Genomic DNA, 21,802 nt, shown 5'->3' with positions numbered 1-21,802 from the left:
GGCCACACTATAATGGAATCGTCTGACCTACTTATTTTCTTGGAAGTAGACAGTTACGCAACAGTTTGAAATGGCAGACAAGCCAGTGTTTACGTTTTGCGAAAGGTTGAAATTCGAAGTGACAGTGGAAAATACTTGACTGACTGTCGAACCTGAACCCTGCAGAATCGAAGAATACATCCTTTTCTGATCGACCTATGACCTGTAACTCATCAAAAACTGTTGAGTTTTATGACCGGCGAGTGTCGATCATGATTTCACGTACGTGCCTCCACCCCGGCATGCGACGAAAGAGTGACAGTCTGCTTTGTGTGTACATGCGACTAACTTAGGATTCCTTGGAACATTGTTCTCATTTGGGACTGGATTTGGGGCCAAGCTTTTCAAAGTGTACGAACATAGCAGTGACAGCCTTGCGGGGCAGGTGGCAGAGCGGAATTCTCAAGGTTCAATTTTTGACATTTTGAACGATGCAACGGGACAAGATGGAGTATGAGTGGCAAATTGTGTGTTCACTTCCCTGACCGTTATCTTGCGAATTTACCATTCTACCATTTGTTTATGTTTGGGGCTGTGTATATTGTAATTCATTCTCTTCCCACAGAGGTAACTCCTGTCATATCTTCCTGCGTAACCTCTGTTCTACTACGGCCCATATTTCCCGTTTCTCGTAAAGATCCCCTAGCGGCAAAAGATCGCAACACGAATTATCTCCCTTCTTTCTATCCAATCAGAACACGTGTTACATCGACTTAGATTCAACTTGACTAACACAAGAAAATGTGAGGCCACAAATATCCCCCAACTGCCGGGGACTTGTGTTGATGTTACACACAAGACGTTTAATGGCTAGCTTGTCCGTTGTCAACGAGGGCGATGGAGACGCCACTGATCCGCCATAACATGACTGAGTTCTGTCTAGAAGAAACGTTTGCGCATCGCGCAGAGGAAGTGGTTTAGTTTTTCGAAGTACACGGAAATTACCGAGGCCATGCGAATGGTCACTTTTGAAACAACGTCGCTGATTGCACAACTAAATCTGATTGTCTCCAATCACGAGTCTTGAACGCTCACACCACGAAAGGGCCGTATTAGAACAGAGGTTACGTAGGAAGATATGACAGGAGTAACCTCTGTGGGAAGAGAATGATTGTAATTGAGTTTGAAAGTTTTTATAATAGACGGTAATAATTATGATAGTGAGGTTCCTAATAATTGTATTTTTCGAGTTTTAATAAATGTTTCATCAGCATTTCCATCACGTCTGTTGTGCTGATATTAGTCATGTTTGGTGGCCAAGCTGAAGTAGTGCGGCAGTGTTGTATACGTGCGCAGTGAAGCGCCGTGAAATCAGACGCATTTTCAATCAAATTGATACCGTCTGATTTTATGGATTGACCAATCAAATTCGAGCATTTCACGTAGCCATGGTAAAATGTGTTAATTTATCACATCTCTTTGCTAAAAAATACTTTCACTTTGTTCTCATGGAACTACTCCCAAAGCATACATATACCTGAAATATCTATAGCAAGTAATATTATCGCAGTATCTATGCTTGGGCTGGTTATCGCTATCGATCATAGAGATCGATAACAGTAGACTAAATATAGACCGATTATCGACAAATATCAGAAATCTTGAGCAAAATGCAAAACTGTCTGAAGGAAATGAGTATATTTCACATCACTGGTGAGTTGTGACATGTTTATGCAAGGATTATTAACAAAATAGTGTCCTGAACATGAATTTAGAAGCAAACTATGAATACCGTCCTAAATTTGTATATTATGTGAGAAAATTGCAAGCTTTTTTTTCTATCACAAAAAGTTAATGTACGATGTTATCGATTACACAATTTTCATATTGATAATCAATATTTTTCCTATCGAAGATATCTCTGATTATCGATTATTTTAGCAAGCCCTAAATTATTCTATACACTCACATGCAAGTACGTCTATATGACGCATGTACTCCATAAATATATTCACTCATGTTTGCATAGTCTGAATGTAAATGTAAAGGGGGCGGTTGGGTAGTCTAGTGGTTAAAGCGTTCCTCGTCACACCGAAGATTCCGTCACACCAAAGATTCCGGTTCGATTCTCCACAAGGGTACAATGTCACCAGAAGTCCATTTTGGTGTCCCTTGCTGTGATATTGCTGGAATATTGCTAAAGCGGCGTAACACCATACTCACTCACTAATTTAAATGTAAGTGTGTTTCTTATGTAAGTTGACCCGTGAAGGTCCGGGTTAGAATATTGGCCTTCAGTAACCCATGCTTGTCGTAAGACTTGCTTGACACATGACATCGTATCCCAATGATCGATGCTCATGATGTTTAACCCGGATCTTCATGAGGGGAGACAACCATGGGGTTCTGAAGACCAATTTGAACCAATTTGAACGGATCTTCATGAGGGGGTAGACAACCATGGGATACTGAAGACCAATTTGAACCCGGATCTTCATGAGGGGAGACAACCATGGGGTACTGAAGACCAATTTGAACCCGGATCTTCATGTGGGGAGACAACTATGGGGTACTGAAGACCAATTTGAATTTGAACCCGGATCTTCATGAGGGGAGACAACCATGGGGTACTGAAGACCAATTTGAACCCGGATCTTCATGAGGGGAGACAACCATGGGGTACTGAAGACCAATTTGAACCCGGATCTTCATGAGGGGAGACAACCATGGGGTACTGAAGACCAATTTGAACCTGGATCTTCATGAGGGGAGACAACCATGGGGTACTGAAGACCAATTTGAACCCGGATCTTCATGAGGGGAGACAACCATGGGGTACTGAAGACCAATTTGAACCCGGATCTTCATGAGGGGAGACAACCATGGGGTACTGAAGACCAATTTGAACCCGGATCTTCATGAGGAGAGACAACCATGGGGTACTGAAGACCAATTTGAACCCGGATCTTCAGGGGTCTCAAGTGACAGGGGTACAAGTCAGCTCAGCGTTCTTACCCTGGAGTACTTCGCTGCGAATTCGGACAGTGTTACTTTACCATCACCTGAAATTGAATCCAAACACATTGTAATCCAACATCCTAGATTGTCAAGGGCATTATATATCCATCCAATTACGAGCATCCTGCATCCATTGGCTACCACAAACATCGCAACTGCGTTAATTTGCATATCCCATCAAATATGCAAACTGGTGTTCGGGACTGGGAGATCTCGAGACGCAAAACCTTTATATAATAAATAACTAACCACTAGTGAAATAGGCACTAGTGACAAGAATCGTAACGTTAATCTCGCCTTGTGGTTACCGTGTATCAAGCCTTCATGACGAGTTCATGACGACAAAACGAAACAGCGAGTCAGTTTGACGTGGGAGGAAATCTATCTATCTATCTATCTATCTATCTATCTATCTATCTATCTATCTGTCTATCCATTAAATAGCACGGCTTTACTCACTGTCTGTGTCAGTCAATCTATCTATCTATCTATCTATCTATCTATTAATTAATCTATCTATCTATCTAGTATACTCTATCTATCCTATCTATCTATCTATTAAACTTGCCTCACCATCTATTTGCCCACATCCTTCACAGGTTCAAGTGATTGCCCGTCTTTATCAACATCATACAGAACAAAGCTGCTTATCAGCGTGGGCGTGGTTGGTGTCTAGTTTATAGTAGTCCTGCTTGGTGATTGAACCATCGCCTTCAACACGGAATAGGTGAGTGAGAATATTGTTTTAGCAGAATTTGATGAATTAACGCAAGAGTCACGAAGACAAAACGTTATGTACATGAACGATTGGGGTTTTATCTTGGTTTCAGTTATTATTGTTCCCTGGTTAATATTCCCAGCAATATTCCATCTCAGTGGCGGAGTTCATGAGCAGACAATCCAGTGATTGATATTAAGAACAAGAATCCACGTCTAGGATGCTTGGGACAAACAAGGGGGACCCTTTGATGGTAGGACGTGCGTACTTGTTTCTTTGACCCGTGAAGATCCGGGTTTGGATTGGCATTCAGTAACCCATGCTTTTCGGAAGAGGCGACTAACGGGATCGGGTGGTCAGGCTCGCTGACTTGGTTGACACATGTCATTGTGTCCCAATTGCGTAGAACGATGCTCTTGCTGTTGATCACTGTATTGTCTGGTCCAGATTCGAGTATTTACAGACCGCTGTCATATACCTGGAATATTGCTGAGTGCGGCTTTAAACAACAACCAAACCAAACTTGTATCTTTGTTTAAGCTCTCAGAAATATCTTAGCTATATACGGCAAGGACAGATGAAATTGGGACAGAAAGACACATGCACACCTATACACACAGACACGCGACCACTTTCACACAGACACACGGACATCTACAGACAGACACGCATACCTGGACACACAGACACAGGTACATCTGGACACACGCACACCCGAACACACATACACACGCACACCTAAACACACAGACACACGCACACCTTGACACACATGCACACGCAAACCCAAATCCACGCAGACTTTGACACACAGACACGCCACCACTTTCACACAGACACACGGACACATGCATACCTGGACACACAGACACAGGTACACCTGGACACATGCACACCTTGACACACAAACACTCCCACACCCAAATACACAGACACTTGCAATTCTTCAAACACATACACACGCACACCTAAACACACAGACACACACACCTTCACACAGACAGACACTCGCACAGCCAAGCACACAGACACACGCACACACATACACTCGCACACCTTCACACACAGTGACTTGTACACCCAGACACACGCACACCTAAACACAGAAACTCGCACACCTAAACTCACTGACACACCCACACCTTCACACACAGGCACATGCACACCCAAACACAGACACACGCACACCTTCACACACAGACACTCGCACACCCAAACACACAGACAAATGCACACCTCCACACACGTACACCTTCACACACATACACATGCACACCCGCACACCCATACACACAGATACACGCACACCCGTCACACACATACACATGCACTTCCTTCACTCACATACACACGCACACCCAAACGCACATGCACACGCGCATACACACCTTGACACACATACACACGCACACCTAGACACACAGATACACGCACACCTTTACACAGACACATGCACACCTTCACTCACATACACACGCACACCCAAACACACAGACACACGCACACCTTCACACACGCAGACCTTCACACAAAGATACATGCACACCTTCATACACACGCACACACAGACACACGCACACCTTCACACACATACACTTGCACACCTTAACACACAGACACACGCACACCTTGTCACATATACACACGCACACCCGAACACACAGACACACCAAGACAGACAGACTGTTTGAAAAACGTATCACACATGTGAGACTATCACAGTTAGATGTTGTGAATGTTTGTGTACCCACAATCAATGTCGAACTGATTGTAGTAAGCATTAAAGTTGGCCAGTGTCAAAAAGTTATTTTTGCCAGCATCGATTTGGTGAAAGACGGTTGTAGCAATGTCGGTCTGGGAGAAGGCAACGCTTCAAGAGAAGGAATGAGTGAGTGAGTGAGTTTACCTTTACGCCCCACGCAGTAATATTCCAGCTATGGCGGAAATCTGTAAATAATCGAGTGTGGACCAGACCATCCAGTCATCAACAGCATGAGCATCGATCTACGCAATTATGATACGATGACATGTGTCAACCAAGTCTGCGAGCCTGACCACCCGATCCCGTTAGTCGCCTCTTACGACAAGCATGGGTTATTGAAGACCAGTTCTAGCAAGATAAGGAGATATTTCAGATGATTCCAGTTAACTCGGAATCCTGATTAATATAAATCGGAATGGTACTAATGTGAAAGTTTGGCAAAATGTCAAAAGCAATGCTTATTAGTAAGAAATATCTCATACAATATCTGTGCTGGAATATTGCTACAGCGGTGAATATTACATGACTAATAGATAAATCAATCAACAACGAATCCGTCATTAACAGACATACTGTAACTACGAAGAGAAACACTTTTAAGGGATAGACAACTTCTTTATCGCAGTGGAGCGACGTTTCGGTGCAGATCCTAACACCGTTATCAAGCAAATGACACACAACATTATGCACAGGGAGAAATATATACATGAGGTCTATTTGAGTTTATACAATTGAAGTGGTTGATGTACAGTGTGTTGCAAATGTGGCTTGCTGTGATAAGAAATGATTGAAGTAAGTGTCACGCATCGAACTTCGAGCCAAGTGCGTTACTTCATGTTTTTTATGGTTACTTTTCTAACTTTTCAAATAATTTTATTTTATGCATTTTTTATGCACAGTTACTTTTTTTCGTTAGTATATTTAATTTCTATACAAACTACATTTCTTTATTCGTATTAACTTGAGCATTTTAGTTATCATACATGACAAAACCCAGAACGTTTAAAGGGCACCGATAAATGTTCTGAAAACAAACACGAAAACATTTAAACAATAGTTGAATATACGCACTTTGCAATTTATGTATATTCTTATGTAAAATTACAAGCATAGTGGCAATTATTACTAAGTTGAGAACTGAACTTTGCCATACCCCAACATAACAGCAACTGCACAGAACGACAGCGGACCCATTGTTGATTATCTGGAATTCAGAACCAATATATGCATAAACATATGGTGAGACCTCGTCAATCCAGACGGTACTGGAAGTGGAATTGTCCGGATTAACAAAGGTGCTGATTAACCCATCCTTAGTACTGGGGGCGGTGGGGTAGCCTAATGGTTAAAGCGTTGGCTCGTCACGCCGAAGACCCGGGTTCGAATCCCACATGGGCACAATGTGTGAAGCTCCATTTCTGGTGTCTCCTGCCGTGATGTTGCTGGAATATTGTATAAAAGCGGCGTAAAACCAAAACTCACTCAGTCAGTCAGTCAGTCCTTAGTACTGTCCTATTTATCTGTGTGTTCATCAGCGTTTGTAACAGTAATCGCCCGGAAACGTGAGTGAGTGAGTATGGTTTTAAGCCGCTTTTAGCAATATTCCAGCAATATCACGGCGGGGACACCATACACACACTGTACCCATGTGTGGGAATCGAACCCGGACCTTCGGTGTGACGAGCAAACGCTTCAACCACTAGGCTACCCCATCGCCCCCGCCCGGAAAAGAGGGTTTACAATTAGACGGAGTCTGGACTAGACGGGTTTTCTGTATTTGTTGCGCACAATCCACATTAACGAATTTCTCTCGATAAAAAGATCTGTCCCTTCTGGAAGTTCATATTCCAGCAACTCCCTCTAACCTATGAAAATAAGATATGTGATGAGTGAATATTGTTTAACGACGCATCAGCAATTTTGCAGCTTTTCGCTGCTATTATGAAAACACAAACATTTGTCGTTTTGGTTATTTTAACAAACGCCTTAACCCCCAGTCCGTGTAGTATTTAAATACGAGTCAATTTGATTTGGTTGGTTGGTCTGTTGCTTAAAGCCGTCCTCAGCAATATTCCAGCTACCTGGCGGCGCTCTGTAAATAATCGAGTCTTGACCAGACAATCCAGTGAGCAACAGCATGTGCATCGATCTATGCAATTGGGATACGATGACACGTGTCAACCAAGTCAGCGAGACTGATCACCCGATCCCGTTCGTCGCCTTTTCCGAGAAGCATGCAATACAATGCAATACATTCACATGAAGATATCAATAAGTCAGTTTACTTGCTGTGCAAATAGTCACATAAATAAGGCGAATGTTTGTCAACGTGAGCAAAAAGATGTCGTTTTGAGTCTGAAATCATTTCGCAGGGAAGACATACGAATATTATGACCACAAGGCTATCCCATGGCCCCATTAATACTCGAGGTAATATGAACATGCATGATAATAATAATAAAAGACGATCTTTCCCCATGGGTGTATAAGATGCATAGTCCATATGGATCCCACATACCACGTGGCTCCCTGCAATACCATGGAGACTTACCTGTTTCCCGAGCCAGATTAAATAGGACGATAACATAGTCTCATTGTCTTTTATACTGGTTTACCAGAGTAGGTAAGCAAAAAAAACAGAACATGGCTTAATTTAATCTGCGGTTCTTTACAAAACGGTAAGCATTCGAATATGGCGGTGGTCTGTAAATAATTGTGCCTGGTCTAGATAATCCAGTGATTGACATCATGAGCATCGATCTACGCAATGGACATATGAGGACAATTGTCAATCAAGTCAGCGAGTCTGACCACCCGATCCCGTTAGTGAGTGAGCGAGTATGGTTAGTCCAGCAATATTCCAGCAATATCACGGCGGGAGACATCAGAAATGGTCTTCACACATTGTACCAAGCGCATACAAAGTGGGTACCCAGTTCATCCAGACGATATGTTACTGGTCAAATAGTTCGGAACGAAAAATCTTTCGAATTAGAGATTTTTCCCATTTTGCTTGTATGAAAATAGTACGTACGAGTAACAACATGAGATTTAATTTCGGACAAAGAATGGGTGTTTTTATTCTCATAGTAGAACTGCGCTCTTCCCGCTGTCTGTCGGCTCACCCTTTGCTTGCCTATCCTTTCTGCTTTTTCTAAATGCTGATGGACGACTAACAGCCTGCTTAGATCTCATTGATATAATCTTCTTAGCTGGTTACAATCTGACATATATCTTACAAGTGTACAGGATAAATAATGTTTCACAAAGGTAATGCCCAAGAAAAAAGGATCCAGGGCCTAGATTGTCGAAACGTTCGCAGCAGAAGATCTTAAGCCCATAAGTCAGCGAACCTGACCACTCTTACTTCAGGCGACTAACGGGATCGAGTGGTCAGGTTCGCTGACTTGTTTGACCCATGTCATCGTATCCAAATTGCGTAGATCAAGACAAGAGGTAAAACAACCCAAAACGCCAGGCTTTTGGGGGCAAACGAAACGGCGCAAACAAATTGAACGGACAGTGTTGGATACAGCATTCTGGAAAAGGGTTGTATAGGCCACTCTTAATATTTATGCATGTGACCTTTGACCAATATCAAAACGAGGTCATACCCGCGTAATCAGCGAATCGTGATGGCGACGAAATCCGGAAGCGATCTGACGGCGTTCCCGTCTCTCACATTTTCCTTCGTGGAGACTTATATACAGATGAATAGCAGAAGTGCCGGGACTTCCCAACTGAACAAAGGCTTCAAATATTATAGTGAAGGGTTCATTTTTTAATTTGCGAAGTAAGTTTCATTCATCAATTTCCAATGTTGTAAATGGTACAGTAACGATCTTACTGGCTGTCAATGTCATTATGTCATTGCTGATTTATGATTGAAGTAGGACTTATTTTCCTCTTGACATGTTATCATATTGACTTCACGCTGAAAATTACGGGACATACGTTAATTATTATGAAGTGCAACTGAAAAGCTGTTTTTTGAACTACTTTAACCTAAGTTCCATCATGTCAATAACCTAGGCCGTAACCGTCAGATAGTTATTAGATCTATGTAAAATTCAAATGATGTTATTTCGTGTAATATTATTCCCTTGTCTTGTATATTTTTTCACCTGTAATCGGTTTTTTTGGCAGCATCATGTGATGACACATCTTGCGTAATAACAGCTCGTTTTTACCGTTCCATGAAGAAAAATGACTCGCCACATAATATAACTGTAAGTTGGGTTCATAGTATTGTCAAGAAAAAAATATTATCAGTCTGATATCAGAATATATATAGATTATATATATATATATATATATTATGTATGTATATATAATATAGGAACACATATTTTGTAAAATATCTCATTTATGTTAAATTGTGATAGCCTAGTACATTCATTCCACTAAAGTACATGTACTATGAAATGCAGGTCACCTTAGAGAGCAGTCCAGTGGTTAAAGTGGTCAGCGCCAGCTGCAGCTGTGCCATAGGTCAGAGCCAGTGTTATGGTCATGTGACAGGTATGTCATTAGCCTATTTCAATGAATAATAAGTAATGTCTGTATATATTAAACTGAGTATCTGATTTCGTTGTTCCTGAAAATATGTTTTTCTTACACAGGTGTTTTATATCTGGTGGCCCACTGTAAACAGAGAGGAATGAAGTCCACCCCACAGGATATTGCTACAGACATGGCACATCCCTCGCCAAGACAAAATATCCGGTATGTCAGTACCGGAGATAAAGGTTTCTGGATACAAGAGTGATGGAGAGGACAGGCCAGTGAAATCAACCCTTTACAACCCCATTAGGTCTACCCCCTTGCACCATTGGAACCATTTTTTCATCTCTGAAGTTAAATCCTCCTGATCTATCACTATTAACAACAGTTCCACAGACTGATGAGCCAGCACCACCTTTTGTAAAAACTAATTTTGGATTGTTTCCTAAGGGTAGTACCATCAGCCATCAACAGAAATTATCTGGAAATTATCTGATAAACATTGTAGATGGATTTTATCCTGATTTACCCATTAGTGCTGAGCAGACAGGAGAGAACAACTACAGCAGGGTGCTGACAGAGAGTCAGACAACTCTGCTAGACTCACTCAGTGTCAGCCAGGATGAGGCTGTGGAGATAGAGAAGGCTACCAGACTCCAGGCGCAGGACAAGAAGTGGGTTCGTCTGAGACGTCACAGGGTCACAGCATCTAAACTTGGAGAAATTTCAAAGCTTAAAAAAGGTAAACAGAAAATAAACCTAATTAACATTAAGTTTTATGTCATTAATTTCATTAAAAGAAAATGTTGCACCCAAATCCATTACATTAAAAAAAAATAATAATAAAATTTCAGAACCAGAGAAGTTTGCAGAAAGACTGAAATCTTCTTCTAGGACCGTCCTCACAGAGGCAATGAGAGAGGGCATTGCCAATGAGCCTTTTGCAGTAGAGGCATATGGGAAGGTAAACATTTCAGATTGATGAAGTCATATGTGTAAATGGATCAACTGAATAAATGTACATGTGTATATGTAATTAAAATTGAACGTTAATATTTTGGATTAAGGAGAGTAATCTCAACATATATAATAAATATAAAGAAGTGTACACATGTGCCTATATTTAAAATTGTATGTTGATATTTCAGCTAAAGGAGGGCAACGTGAATATATATCCCTGTGGGATTGTAATAAGTCCCAGAGCAGCATGGATGGCTGCTTCTCCAGACCGGAAGGTGCTAGACCCCAGCTCCAACCCTCCATTTGGTCTACTGGAGGTGAAGTGTCCAGACCTGCGGAATAAGGACCTCCGTGATCTGCAGTACCTCAGCCTGAAGGACAATGGCCAGCTTGCTCTTAAGGCAACATGTACAGTGCACTCTGTCTAATTCGGACCAGCTTTGGACCGACTAAAAAGTCCAAATTATTCAGTAGTCCGAAGTACACAGATTCTATCACATTTCACAATGTCTGAAAACACTTATTAAATTTCAATTTATCATATATTATCAGCAGAATTAAATTTATTAACTATTTTTCGCAATGTTATTGTAAACAACGATTCTCAGACACCTGCTTCGGCAGCGGGTCCACAATAACATTGTCAAAGAGCAAAGTAACGATGTTTCGAGGAATTCATTAAATAAAGTAACTACTATCATCAGATCCAGATGCAACTGGCAATGACTGGTTTGAAATGGTGTGATTTCTTTGTCTGGTCTGAAAGGTAACACCATCTCGAGAGAATTGACTTTTGTCCTGAGAGCTGGCAAAGGGTGAAAGACAAGGCAGATAAATTCTTCTTTGATTAGCTTCTTTCATAGTTTCTGTACTACTATGTTAGAAGTCATTTCGCTGATTATTTCAATTACCAAAAAAAACAGCATTATTCTTAACATCAAGCTAGATGAAATCATATCACGTTTAATGCATTCAGAAAAACACAACAAGATCAACTTCTTTCATTGTTTAATTGATAAACATATAATGTGAGGTATATATTTCATATATACATCAAACATGTTCTCTGTTCATAACACTTTGTGTATTATTATTAATCATTTAGAAACAAAACCATGCAATATTGATCTAGTTCACTGCTTGTGAGAAATTCTGGCATTGTTTAAAGGGAATGATTAACAATTCCAGCATATCATAATTCTGAGCATTTTTACTACCTGTGTATATTTCAAAACATTGATATCTATAAAATTGTAAAAGATCTGTGTATTAAAAAATATACAGTCGATGAAATATTACAGATTTAGCTGTAATCACATTTATTAATTTATATTAACAAGTTTGTTTTGAGCATTTGTCATAAAACTTTTGTAACAGTAACATTATTCAACAGAATCAATAATGACATCTTTTGACAATGTAACAATTTGAATGTAACTTTGTTACCACAACATAATCTTATCTGTAATACAGACAGACAGACTGTATATATTCAGGAAAGAGGCCCTCGCCCATAATACAATCAGACTGACATTGTGTTTAGTGGGTGCGCAATACAACTTTGCAGCTCTATGTCCTGCAGTTCAGTTTTATGTACATGGTATAAGTATAGGCCAAAACTGTATATGACAGCATTATTTTTGCTTTGCAAAAGAGTTACGACAGAGTAATGAGTAAGTGGTTCTTTAGTGAACTTTGTTATATATTTCTTTCTAGGTATATCATAGGCATTACAAATATATAGTACATGATATTCATTTTCTATATATTGCTGACCTCTGGTTTTACAAAAAGGACATAGCCCTTCGTTATATTCAATTCCATTATACCTGCCACATTCAACAGCCGTATTAAATTACTGCATCTAACCCTTGATATAGCAATTCTTCTATGCACAGGGATATCACAACACAAATAGCTTTCAACATTTAACAAAGTTTTGAACTCCTTGTAAAATATTCATTTAGGAGATTCACTAATTGATGAGAACCAAGACTGTTTTAAGTTATCACCTAGCCTTAGCTTGAATAGATACACAGAATATTCCACATTTCCAATTTCTTGGCTTAGCCAAGCATAACCAAATCCATATTGAAACAGGATGTGTCTAACTTTGGTTACCCAGGTATTATAGCCTAAGCTATCTGGTGATCTGAGCATGTAATACAAATTTGTATTTTGAAGTTTTCAGAAATTGATTTGATTTGAGTTTTTACTATGATCATAGTTTCATAATAGGTCATGAATCTATTATAAACTCTGATGAAAACTAACAAACACTGTAAATAAATACTCTGTTATACCTTTAGTGTAAATATGATGTATATATTATGTTCTCATAAAAATGCAATACAAATTTCATGCTAATCAATATTAAAACTCAGTCAGTTTTCTTTCATTTCTTTTTTATCAAAGGTCCTTGAAAACTTGATGTAATGCATGCTACAGTCCACAACTGATTAATGCTGCCCAGTTCAGCAAGAGAGACTGTAGAATCAAACAGGTGATTCTCTTTAACCCTTTGATCAATCTTTCTACATGAATCCTAAGGGATGCAATGGACTGTATCTCCCATACTTCACTAGGCGTGAACTGTCCAGAGGAATACAGAAATGGAGGAATGTTCAGACCAACACCTTTCTCACTCAGTATACTGGCAATAGTAAAACCCTTATCAGTCATAACACTGTCCCCCGGTTCCAGCAAATCTAGAATGCCAGACAGTTTAGTTATTTCAACATCTGACATGACACCTGTGTACAGATTAGATACAAAGGTAATAGCACCATTTGGGGCCATGCCAATCAGACCTTTCAGAGTGCAAGAGCTCTTGTAATGGGAGTAAAACATGGAATTTAACACCAAAGCTGAGGGAATTTGGATCCTGAGCTCAGTACAATCTAAAATGACTCTTGTAGATGGGTAAATTATCTGAAACTCAGTAGGTATGTGTCTGTCTACTGTCACTCTGGAAGGCCAGATAGGAACTGATCCAAGAACAAAATAGAAAATTTGCCCTGGTGATAATTTTTCGACTAACAGTCAAAATATGGCAGTTAAAACGAACAGCAAGATCCTGTTCTGGTTAACCACGCCTAAGGCGTACAAAAAACATGAACATTTCAGCAATAAGGGCCATATTTCTTGGTCTACCTGCAAGAGAAATGGCATTTGAGCATGTATAATACATACTGCACATATTGGAGGCACTTGGTTTTACAAAGTCAAAGAACTGTTTGAACAATTTATAGCTACAAAAAGATGTGTAGTACTGGATCATATCATCATTTCCAGCAAATCTTTCCAGTCCAAATCTCTCAAGAGAGCTGTTGTTTTAACAAATCGTTCTCCTCCTCAAGCTTTTGAATTCTTTTTAGAAGAACCTGTGAATCAAACAGACTGATATCTGTCTGGGTCTGAGCTGACAACTGGTGCTCGCCTTCTGCATGAGGGTCACAATATGACATGGAGTCTGCATTTTCAGGACTGAAAAAATAAAGAATTTACTTTCAGTGGAAATCAAATGTTTGTATACTTCAACATTTATTCATTTCTAAATATTATGATGAGGTATGAGGGTCATCAGTGATTATGAAATTTAATTAGATGGAAATACTTTAAATTAATGGATACCACAAAAAAAAAGACATCTTTAGTTAAAGAGCATTTTGAACTGAAGTAGTGCTTACACATCTACCAATTTGTTTCTAACTCTTAAACTGACCTTTCCCATGAAATTACTTGTTTTGGCATCAGTGGATGACGGATGGCTGGTGCTTTTCTGGACTTCATATTTTCCAAGTTCCAAGGAAATATGGATGGCACAAATCCTTGCTTGAGGGTCCTCCTTACCGGTGTGTACTTGTAGTCCTCAGGCCGGAAATGCTTCGAGCAAACAACACTCTTCCTGGTGATCTAAATACAAGTGAAATTAAAATAAGTCTACTGTCATTATAGATTTTGAGCACTTAGATTAAAAAATATCTCTTTTTTCGAATGGTTACAATACATAGCTGTGTATATAAGTGATTCTATAATAATTCTTCCTGGGTCCATCTGCCATTGTTTCAAATAGGACAACGTAAGGCTAATGTATGCAATCGTCCTGGTAAATTAGTAACACGAAATTATAGTTGAAAACAAATTTGACATGCAAAATGCTATCATGTAGTTGTTTGAGACAAAATATTTTTTTTGTCTTATAATCTGTTTGACAACTGCAGCTCCGGTAATATATTCGTTGCTGTTTGGACGACTCAAATTCTCGAGATTAATTTTGAAAATCCTGAATGAAAATTTTAACCTACCGTAAAGAAGGGTCCTTCGTCCCGACGTATGGCAATTATCCATCTCCTTCGCACATCTTCAGCCTTCAGAAATGTGTGAAACGAAAGTGAATTGTTGTATCTCGCATCAGATGTACACTGAGGTAAAGAGCAGTGATCAGCTGCCATATTTGCGGGTATGACCTCGTTTTGGAATCGGTCAAAGGTCACATGCATAAATATTAAGAATCCGCTATTCGTGATGAATGAACAAATATCGGGAGTTGATAGTTTGGCGTGTGGAAGTTGAGCAATGCTTTCTGAAAACATATCCTCGAATGAATTACTTTCTGTGATTCCGTGCTGTTTCGTGAGTTTGTTACACTTCACGAAGGCTGTGGAGTGGAAACCAACCCATTTTGTCTTTCAGCATGCTGAAGTTTGATGAATGATGATTTTAAGGGGGGTCATTTTGTTCTGGGGAGCTAGGGGGTCATCCATTTTGTTCTGGGGAGCTAGGGGGTCATCCATTTTGTTCTGGGGAGCTAGGGGGTCATCCATTTTGTACACACGTACTATAGTTTGGCATGAAATGCATGTGGACCCGTTTTTTTGTAAATATCTCTTCATCCTATGACCCAATCGATCTCAAACTGTGCAAGTGGATGTTTTGTCAGACAACCTAATCACATTGTAAATCACCGATTTTTATGCATTTGTATTAAAGAATCTGTCTATGTAACTGTCAACAAAATAAACAGCAGAACGCAGACGACTTGCAGAGGGAGGGAGAGCCAATGACCTGTAACAGCGGTAGTCTCTATCGGACGCTGTATAAAATGTTTGTCCTACCTCGCACAGTTCTACTATGAGAATAAAACTCCCATTCTTTGTCCGAAATTAAATCTCATGTTGTTACTCGTACGTACTATTTTCATACAAGCAAAATGGGGAAAATCTCAAATGCGAAAGATTTTTCGTTCCGAACGATTTGAACAGTAACATATCGTCTGGATGAACTGGGTACCCACTTTGTATGCGCTTGGTACAATGTGTGAAGACCATTTCTGATGTCTCCCGCCGTGATATTGCTGGAATATTGCTGGACTAACCATACTCACTCACTCACTAACGGGATCGGGTGGTCAGACTCTCTGACTTGATTGACAATTGTCCTCATATGTCCATTGCGTAGATCGATGGTCATGATGTCAATCACCGGATTATCTAGACCAGGCACAATTATTTACAGACCGCCGCCATATTCGAATGCTTACGGTTTTGTAAAGAACCGCAGAATAAATGAAACCATGGTCTGTCTTTTTATCTTATCTACCCTGGTAATCCAGTATAAAGACAATGAGACTAGGTTATCGTCCTATTTAATCTGACTCGGGAAACAGGTAGGTCTCCATGGTATTGCAGGGAGCCACGTGGTATGTGGGATCCATATGGACTATGCATCTTATACACCCATGGGGAAAGATCGTCTTTATTATTAGTATGTCTTATCATGCATGTTCATATTACCTCGAGTATTAAAGGGGCGATGGGGTATCCTTGTGGTTAAAGCGCCCGCTCGTCTCGTCATGGATAAAATAATTTCCTTAAACGAATATATATATATGATACCTTATTTCCAATGGGATGGAATATGTCATTTACATATAAGAGATCTCATTAGGATATCGAGACTGTTTTTGTTTTGTTTTTAAATGGAATTTTTTCATAATGTTCGAATGTCATCCCTGCGAAATGATTTCAGACTCAAAACGACATCTGTTTGCTCACGTTGACAAACATTCGCCTTATTTATGTGACTATTTGCACAGCAAGTAAACTGACTTATTGATATCTTCATGTGAATGCATTGCAGGAGTATCTGTCCTCTCACAAGGTATATTATATTCGCATAATAATTGCGTCTATGACAATTGTCCTCGTATGCCCAATTCAAATTGTTTCTTCTCGTAAAGATCCGGGTTAGAATTGATCTTCAGTAACCCACGCTTCTCGGAAAAGGCGACGAACGGGATCGGGTGATCAGTCTCGCTGACTTGGTTGACACGTGTCATCGTATCCCAATTGCATAGATCGATGCACATGCTGTTGATCACTGGATTGTCTGGTCAAGACTCGATTATTTACAGACCGCCGCCATGTAGCTGGAATATTGCTGAGGACGGCTTTAAGCAACAGACCAACCAACCAAATCAAATTGACTCGTATTTACTTAAATACTACACGTACTGGGGGTTAAGGCGTTTGTTAAAATAACCAAAACGACAAATGTTTGTGTTTTCATAATAGCAGCGAAAAGCTGCAAAATTGCTGATGCGTCGTTTAACGATTTTAATTCATCACATTTCTTATTTTCATAGGTTAAAGGGAGTTGCTGGAATATGAACTTCCAGAAGGGACAGAGCTTTTTATCGAGAGAAATTCGTTCATGTCGATTGTGCGCAACAAATACAGAAAACCCTTCTAGTCAGACTCCGTCATATTCTAAACCCTCTTTTCCGGGCGGGGGCGATGGGGGTAGCCTAGTGGTTAAAGCGTTTGCTCATCACGCCGAAGGTCCGTTTTCGATTCCCCACATGGGTACAATGTGTGTATGGTGTCTCCGCCGTGATATTGCTGGAATATTGCTAAAAGCGGCTGAAAACCATAGTCACTCACTCACGTTTCCGGGCGATTACTGTTACAAACGCTGATGAACACACAGATAAATAGCACAGTACTAAGGACTGACTGACTGACTGACTGAGTTTTGGTTTTACGCCGCTTTTAGCAATATTCCAGCAACATCACGGCAGGAGACACCAGAAATGGGCTTCACACATTGTGCCCATGTGGGGATTCAGGAACCTGAGTCTTCGGCGTGACGAGGCCAACGCTTTAACCATTAAACTACCCCACCTACTAAGGATGGGTTAATCAGCACCTTTGTTAATCCGGACAATTCCACTTCCAGTACCGTCTGGATTGACGAGGTCTCACCATATGTTTATGTATATATTGGTTCTGAATTCCAGATAATCAACAATGGGTCCGCTTGTCGTTCTGTGCAGTTGCTGTTATGTTGGGGTATGGCAAAGTTCAGTTCTCAACTTAGTAATAATTAGCACTATGCTTGTAATTTTACATAAGAATATACATAATTTGCAAAATGCGTATATTCAACTATTGTTTAAATGTTTTCGTGTTTTTTCAGAACATTTATCGGTGCCCTTTAAACGTTCTTGGTTTTGTCATGTACGATAAACTAGAATGCTCATATTTAACGAATAAAGAAATGTAGTTTGTACAGAAATGAAATATACTAACGAAAAAGTAACTGTGAATAAAAATGCATAAAATAAAGTTATTTGAAAAGTTAGAAAAGTAACCATAAAAACATGAAGTAACGCACTTGGCTCGAAGTTCGATGCGTGGCACTTACTTCAATCATTTCTTATCACAGCAACCTCGTTTGTCAGCACACTGTACATCAACCTCTTCAATTGTATAAACTCAAATAGCCGTCATGTATATGTTTCTCCTTGTGCATAATGTTGTGTGTCATTTGGCTTGATATCGGTGTTAGGATCTACACCGAAACGTCAGCTCCACTGCGATAAAGAAGTTGTCTATCCCTAAAAAGTGTTTCTCTTCGTAGTTACAGTATGTCTGTTAATGACGGATTCGTTGTTGATTGATTTATCTATTAGTCATGTAATATTCACCGCTGTAGCAATATTCCAGCACAGATATTGTATGAGATATTTCTTACTAATAAGCATTGCTTTTGACATTTTGCCAAACTTTCACATTAGTACCATTCCGATTTATATTAATCAGGATTCCGAGTTAACTGGAATCATCTGAAATATCTCCTTATCTTGCTAGAACTGGTCTTCAATAACCCATGCTTGTCGTAAGAGGCGACTAACGGGATCGGGTGGTCAGGCTCGCAGACTTGGTTGACACATGTCATCGTATCATAATTGCGTAGATCGATGCTCATGCTGTTGATGACTGGATGGTCTGGTCCAGATTCGATTATTTACAGACCGCCGCCATATAGCTGGAATACTACTGAATGGGGCGTAAAGTAAACTCACTCACTCACTCACTCATTCTCTTGCAGCGTTGCCTTCTCCCAGACCGACATTGCTACAACCGTCTTTCACCAACTCGATGCTGGCAAAAATAACTTTTTGACACTGGCCAACTTTAATGCTTACTACAATCAGTTCGACCTTGATGGTGGGTACACACACATTCACAACATCTAACTGTGATAGTCTCACATGTGTGCTACGTTGTTCAAACAGTCTGTCTGTCTGTCTTTGTGTGTCTGTGTGTCAAGGTGTGCGTGTCTGTGTGTTCAGGTGTGCGTGTGTATGTGTGTGAAGGTGTGCGTGTGTCTGTGCGTTTAGGTGTGCAAGTGTATGTGTGTGTGTGAAGGTTATCGTGTGTCTGTGTGTGAAGGTGTGCGTGTGTCTGTGTGTGAAGGTGTGCGTGTGCATGTCTGTTTGGGTGTGCAAGTGTATGTGAAGGTGTGCGTGTGTCTGTGTGTTTGGGTGTGCAAGTGTATGTGTGAAGGTGTGCATGTGTTTGGGTGTGCGTATGTCTGGGTGTGCGTGTCTGTGTGCTTAGATGTGTATGTATGTGTCAAGGTGTGCGTGTGTGTATGTGTGATCGGGTGTGCGTGTGTCCAGGTGTACCTGTGTCTGTGCTTCTAGGTATGCGTCTGTCTGTGTGTCGCTGTCCGTGGGTCTGTGTGAAAGTGGTCGCGTGTCTGTGTGTATAGGTGTGCATGTGTCTTTCTGTCCCAATTTCATCTGTCCTTTGCCGTATATAGCTAAGATATTGCTGAGAGCTTAAACAACTTGTGTTAATACGATGACAAGTCAGCGAGCCTGACCACCCGATCCCGTTAGTCGCCTCTTCCCAAAAGCATGGGTTACTGAAGGCCAATCCAAACCCGGATCTTCACGGGTCAAAGAAACAAGTACGCACGTCCTACCATTACAGGGTCCCCTTGTTTGTCCCAAGCATCCTAGACGTGAATCCTAGTTCATAATATCAATCACTGGATTGTCTGCTCATGAACTCCGCCACTGAGATGGAATATTGCTGGGAATATTAACCAGGAAACAATAATAACTGAAACCAAGATAAAACCCCAATCGTTCATGTACATAGCGTGTTGTCTTCGTGACTCTTGCGTTAATGCCTCAAATTCTGCTAAAACAATATCCTCACTCACCTATTCGTGTTGAAGGCGATGGTTCAATCACCAAGCAGGACTACTTTAAACTAGACACCAACCACGCCCACGCTGAAAAGCGGTTTGCTCTGTATGATGTTGATAAAGACGGGGCACTCACCTTGAAGGATGTCAAAATAATTGTGGGCAAGTTTGACACAGATGGTGAGTATACTAGAAGCCATGTTATTTAATAGATAGATAGATAGATAGATAGATAGATAGATAGGATAGATAGATAGATAGATACAGATTTCCTCCCACGTTAAACTGACTCGCTGTTTCTTTTTGCCGTCATGAACTCGTCGTCATGAAGGCTTGATACACGGTAACCACAAGTCGAGATTAACGTTGCGATTATTGTCACTAGTGATTGAAATTAAAAATTTGGTCCTATTTCTCTAGTTGTTACTTATTTATTTTTATACATGTTTTGCGTCTCGAGATCTCTGCCCCGAACATGAGTTTGCTTATTGATGGGATATGCAAATTAACGCAGTTGCGATGTTTGTGGTAGGGAATGGATGCAGGATGCTCGTAAATGGATGGATATATAATGCCCTTGACAATCTAGGATGTTCGATTACAATGTGTTTGGATTCAATTTCAGGTGATGAGTAAAATAACACTGGCCGAATTCAAAGCGAAGTACGCCAAGGTAAGAACACTGACCTGACTTGTACCCCTGTCACTTGAGACCCGTGAAGATGCGGGTTCGAATTGGTCTTCCGTACCCCACGGTTGTCTCCCTCTCATGAAGATCCGGGTTCGAATTGGTCTTCCGTACCCCACGATTGTCTCCCGTCATGAAGATCCAGGTTCAAATTGGTCTTCCGTACCCCATGGTTGTCTCCCCTCATGAAGATCCGGGTTCAAATTGGTCTTCAGTACCCCATGGTTGTTCCCCTTCATGAAGATCCGGGTTAAACATCATGAGCATCGATCTACGGAATTGGGATACGATGTCATGTGTCATGCAAGTCAACGAGTCTGACCACCCGATCCCGTTAGTCGCCTCTTACGACAAGCATGGGTTACTGAAGATCGGTTCCAACCGGATACTCACGGGTAGCTAAACATGAAAGAATGATATGCATATAATGTCGTACATCACATATATGTTTTCTTATTGCAGCTCCTGGTTGGTACAGGCGGCGCCCTGTTGGCAAGTAGACGAACAATGGAGAATAATGTCGATGTGATGGAAATAAATATAAATATATAAGATAAATTGTCCTTTTGTCCCTCTGTGTATATCCAGATGTGAACCGGCTAAACACAAGGATGAAATAACTTTACATAGAGCAGCACACAGAGCAACATTCCAGCTATATGGCGGCGGT

The 21,802-nt window shown here is 40.5% G+C and overlaps 1 protein-coding gene and 1 long non-coding RNA gene across 2 annotated transcripts; both read right to left on the bottom strand.

Annotated features, from left to right (window-relative positions):
• Positions 1–3,648: 3,648 nt before the first annotated feature.
• Positions 3,649–8,080, bottom strand: LOC124290853. The gene is made up of 4 exons (XR_006902058.1): positions 8,029–8,080; positions 6,631–6,681; positions 5,467–5,585; positions 3,649–3,708 (listed from the first exon to the last, which is right to left on the bottom strand). It is a non-coding gene; the product is annotated as an uncharacterized LOC124290853 (long non-coding RNA).
• Positions 8,081–14,257: 6,177 nt separating this feature from the next.
• LOC124290836 (THAP domain-containing protein 1-like) lies at positions 14,258–15,394 on the bottom strand. Its single transcript, XM_046727664.1, has 3 exons — positions 15,248–15,394; positions 14,665–14,855; positions 14,258–14,426 (listed from the first exon to the last, which is right to left on the bottom strand). Exons 1-3 carry the CDS (start codon positions 15,392–15,394, stop codon positions 14,258–14,260), a joined length of 507 nt encoding a protein of 168 aa, XP_046583620.1.
• Between the last annotated feature and the right edge of the window lie 6,408 nt (positions 15,395–21,802).

The sequence above is a fragment of the Haliotis rubra genome, unplaced genomic scaffold (assembly GCF_003918875.1).
Source record: "Haliotis rubra isolate DU_JTF1 unplaced genomic scaffold, ASM391887v1 Scf476, whole genome shotgun sequence".
In the NCBI taxonomy this organism is placed as follows: domain Eukaryota; kingdom Metazoa; phylum Mollusca; class Gastropoda; order Lepetellida; family Haliotidae; genus Haliotis; species Haliotis rubra.
Note: the sequence above shows the minus strand (reverse complement) of the source record. Positions and strands in the feature narration are given on the sequence as shown.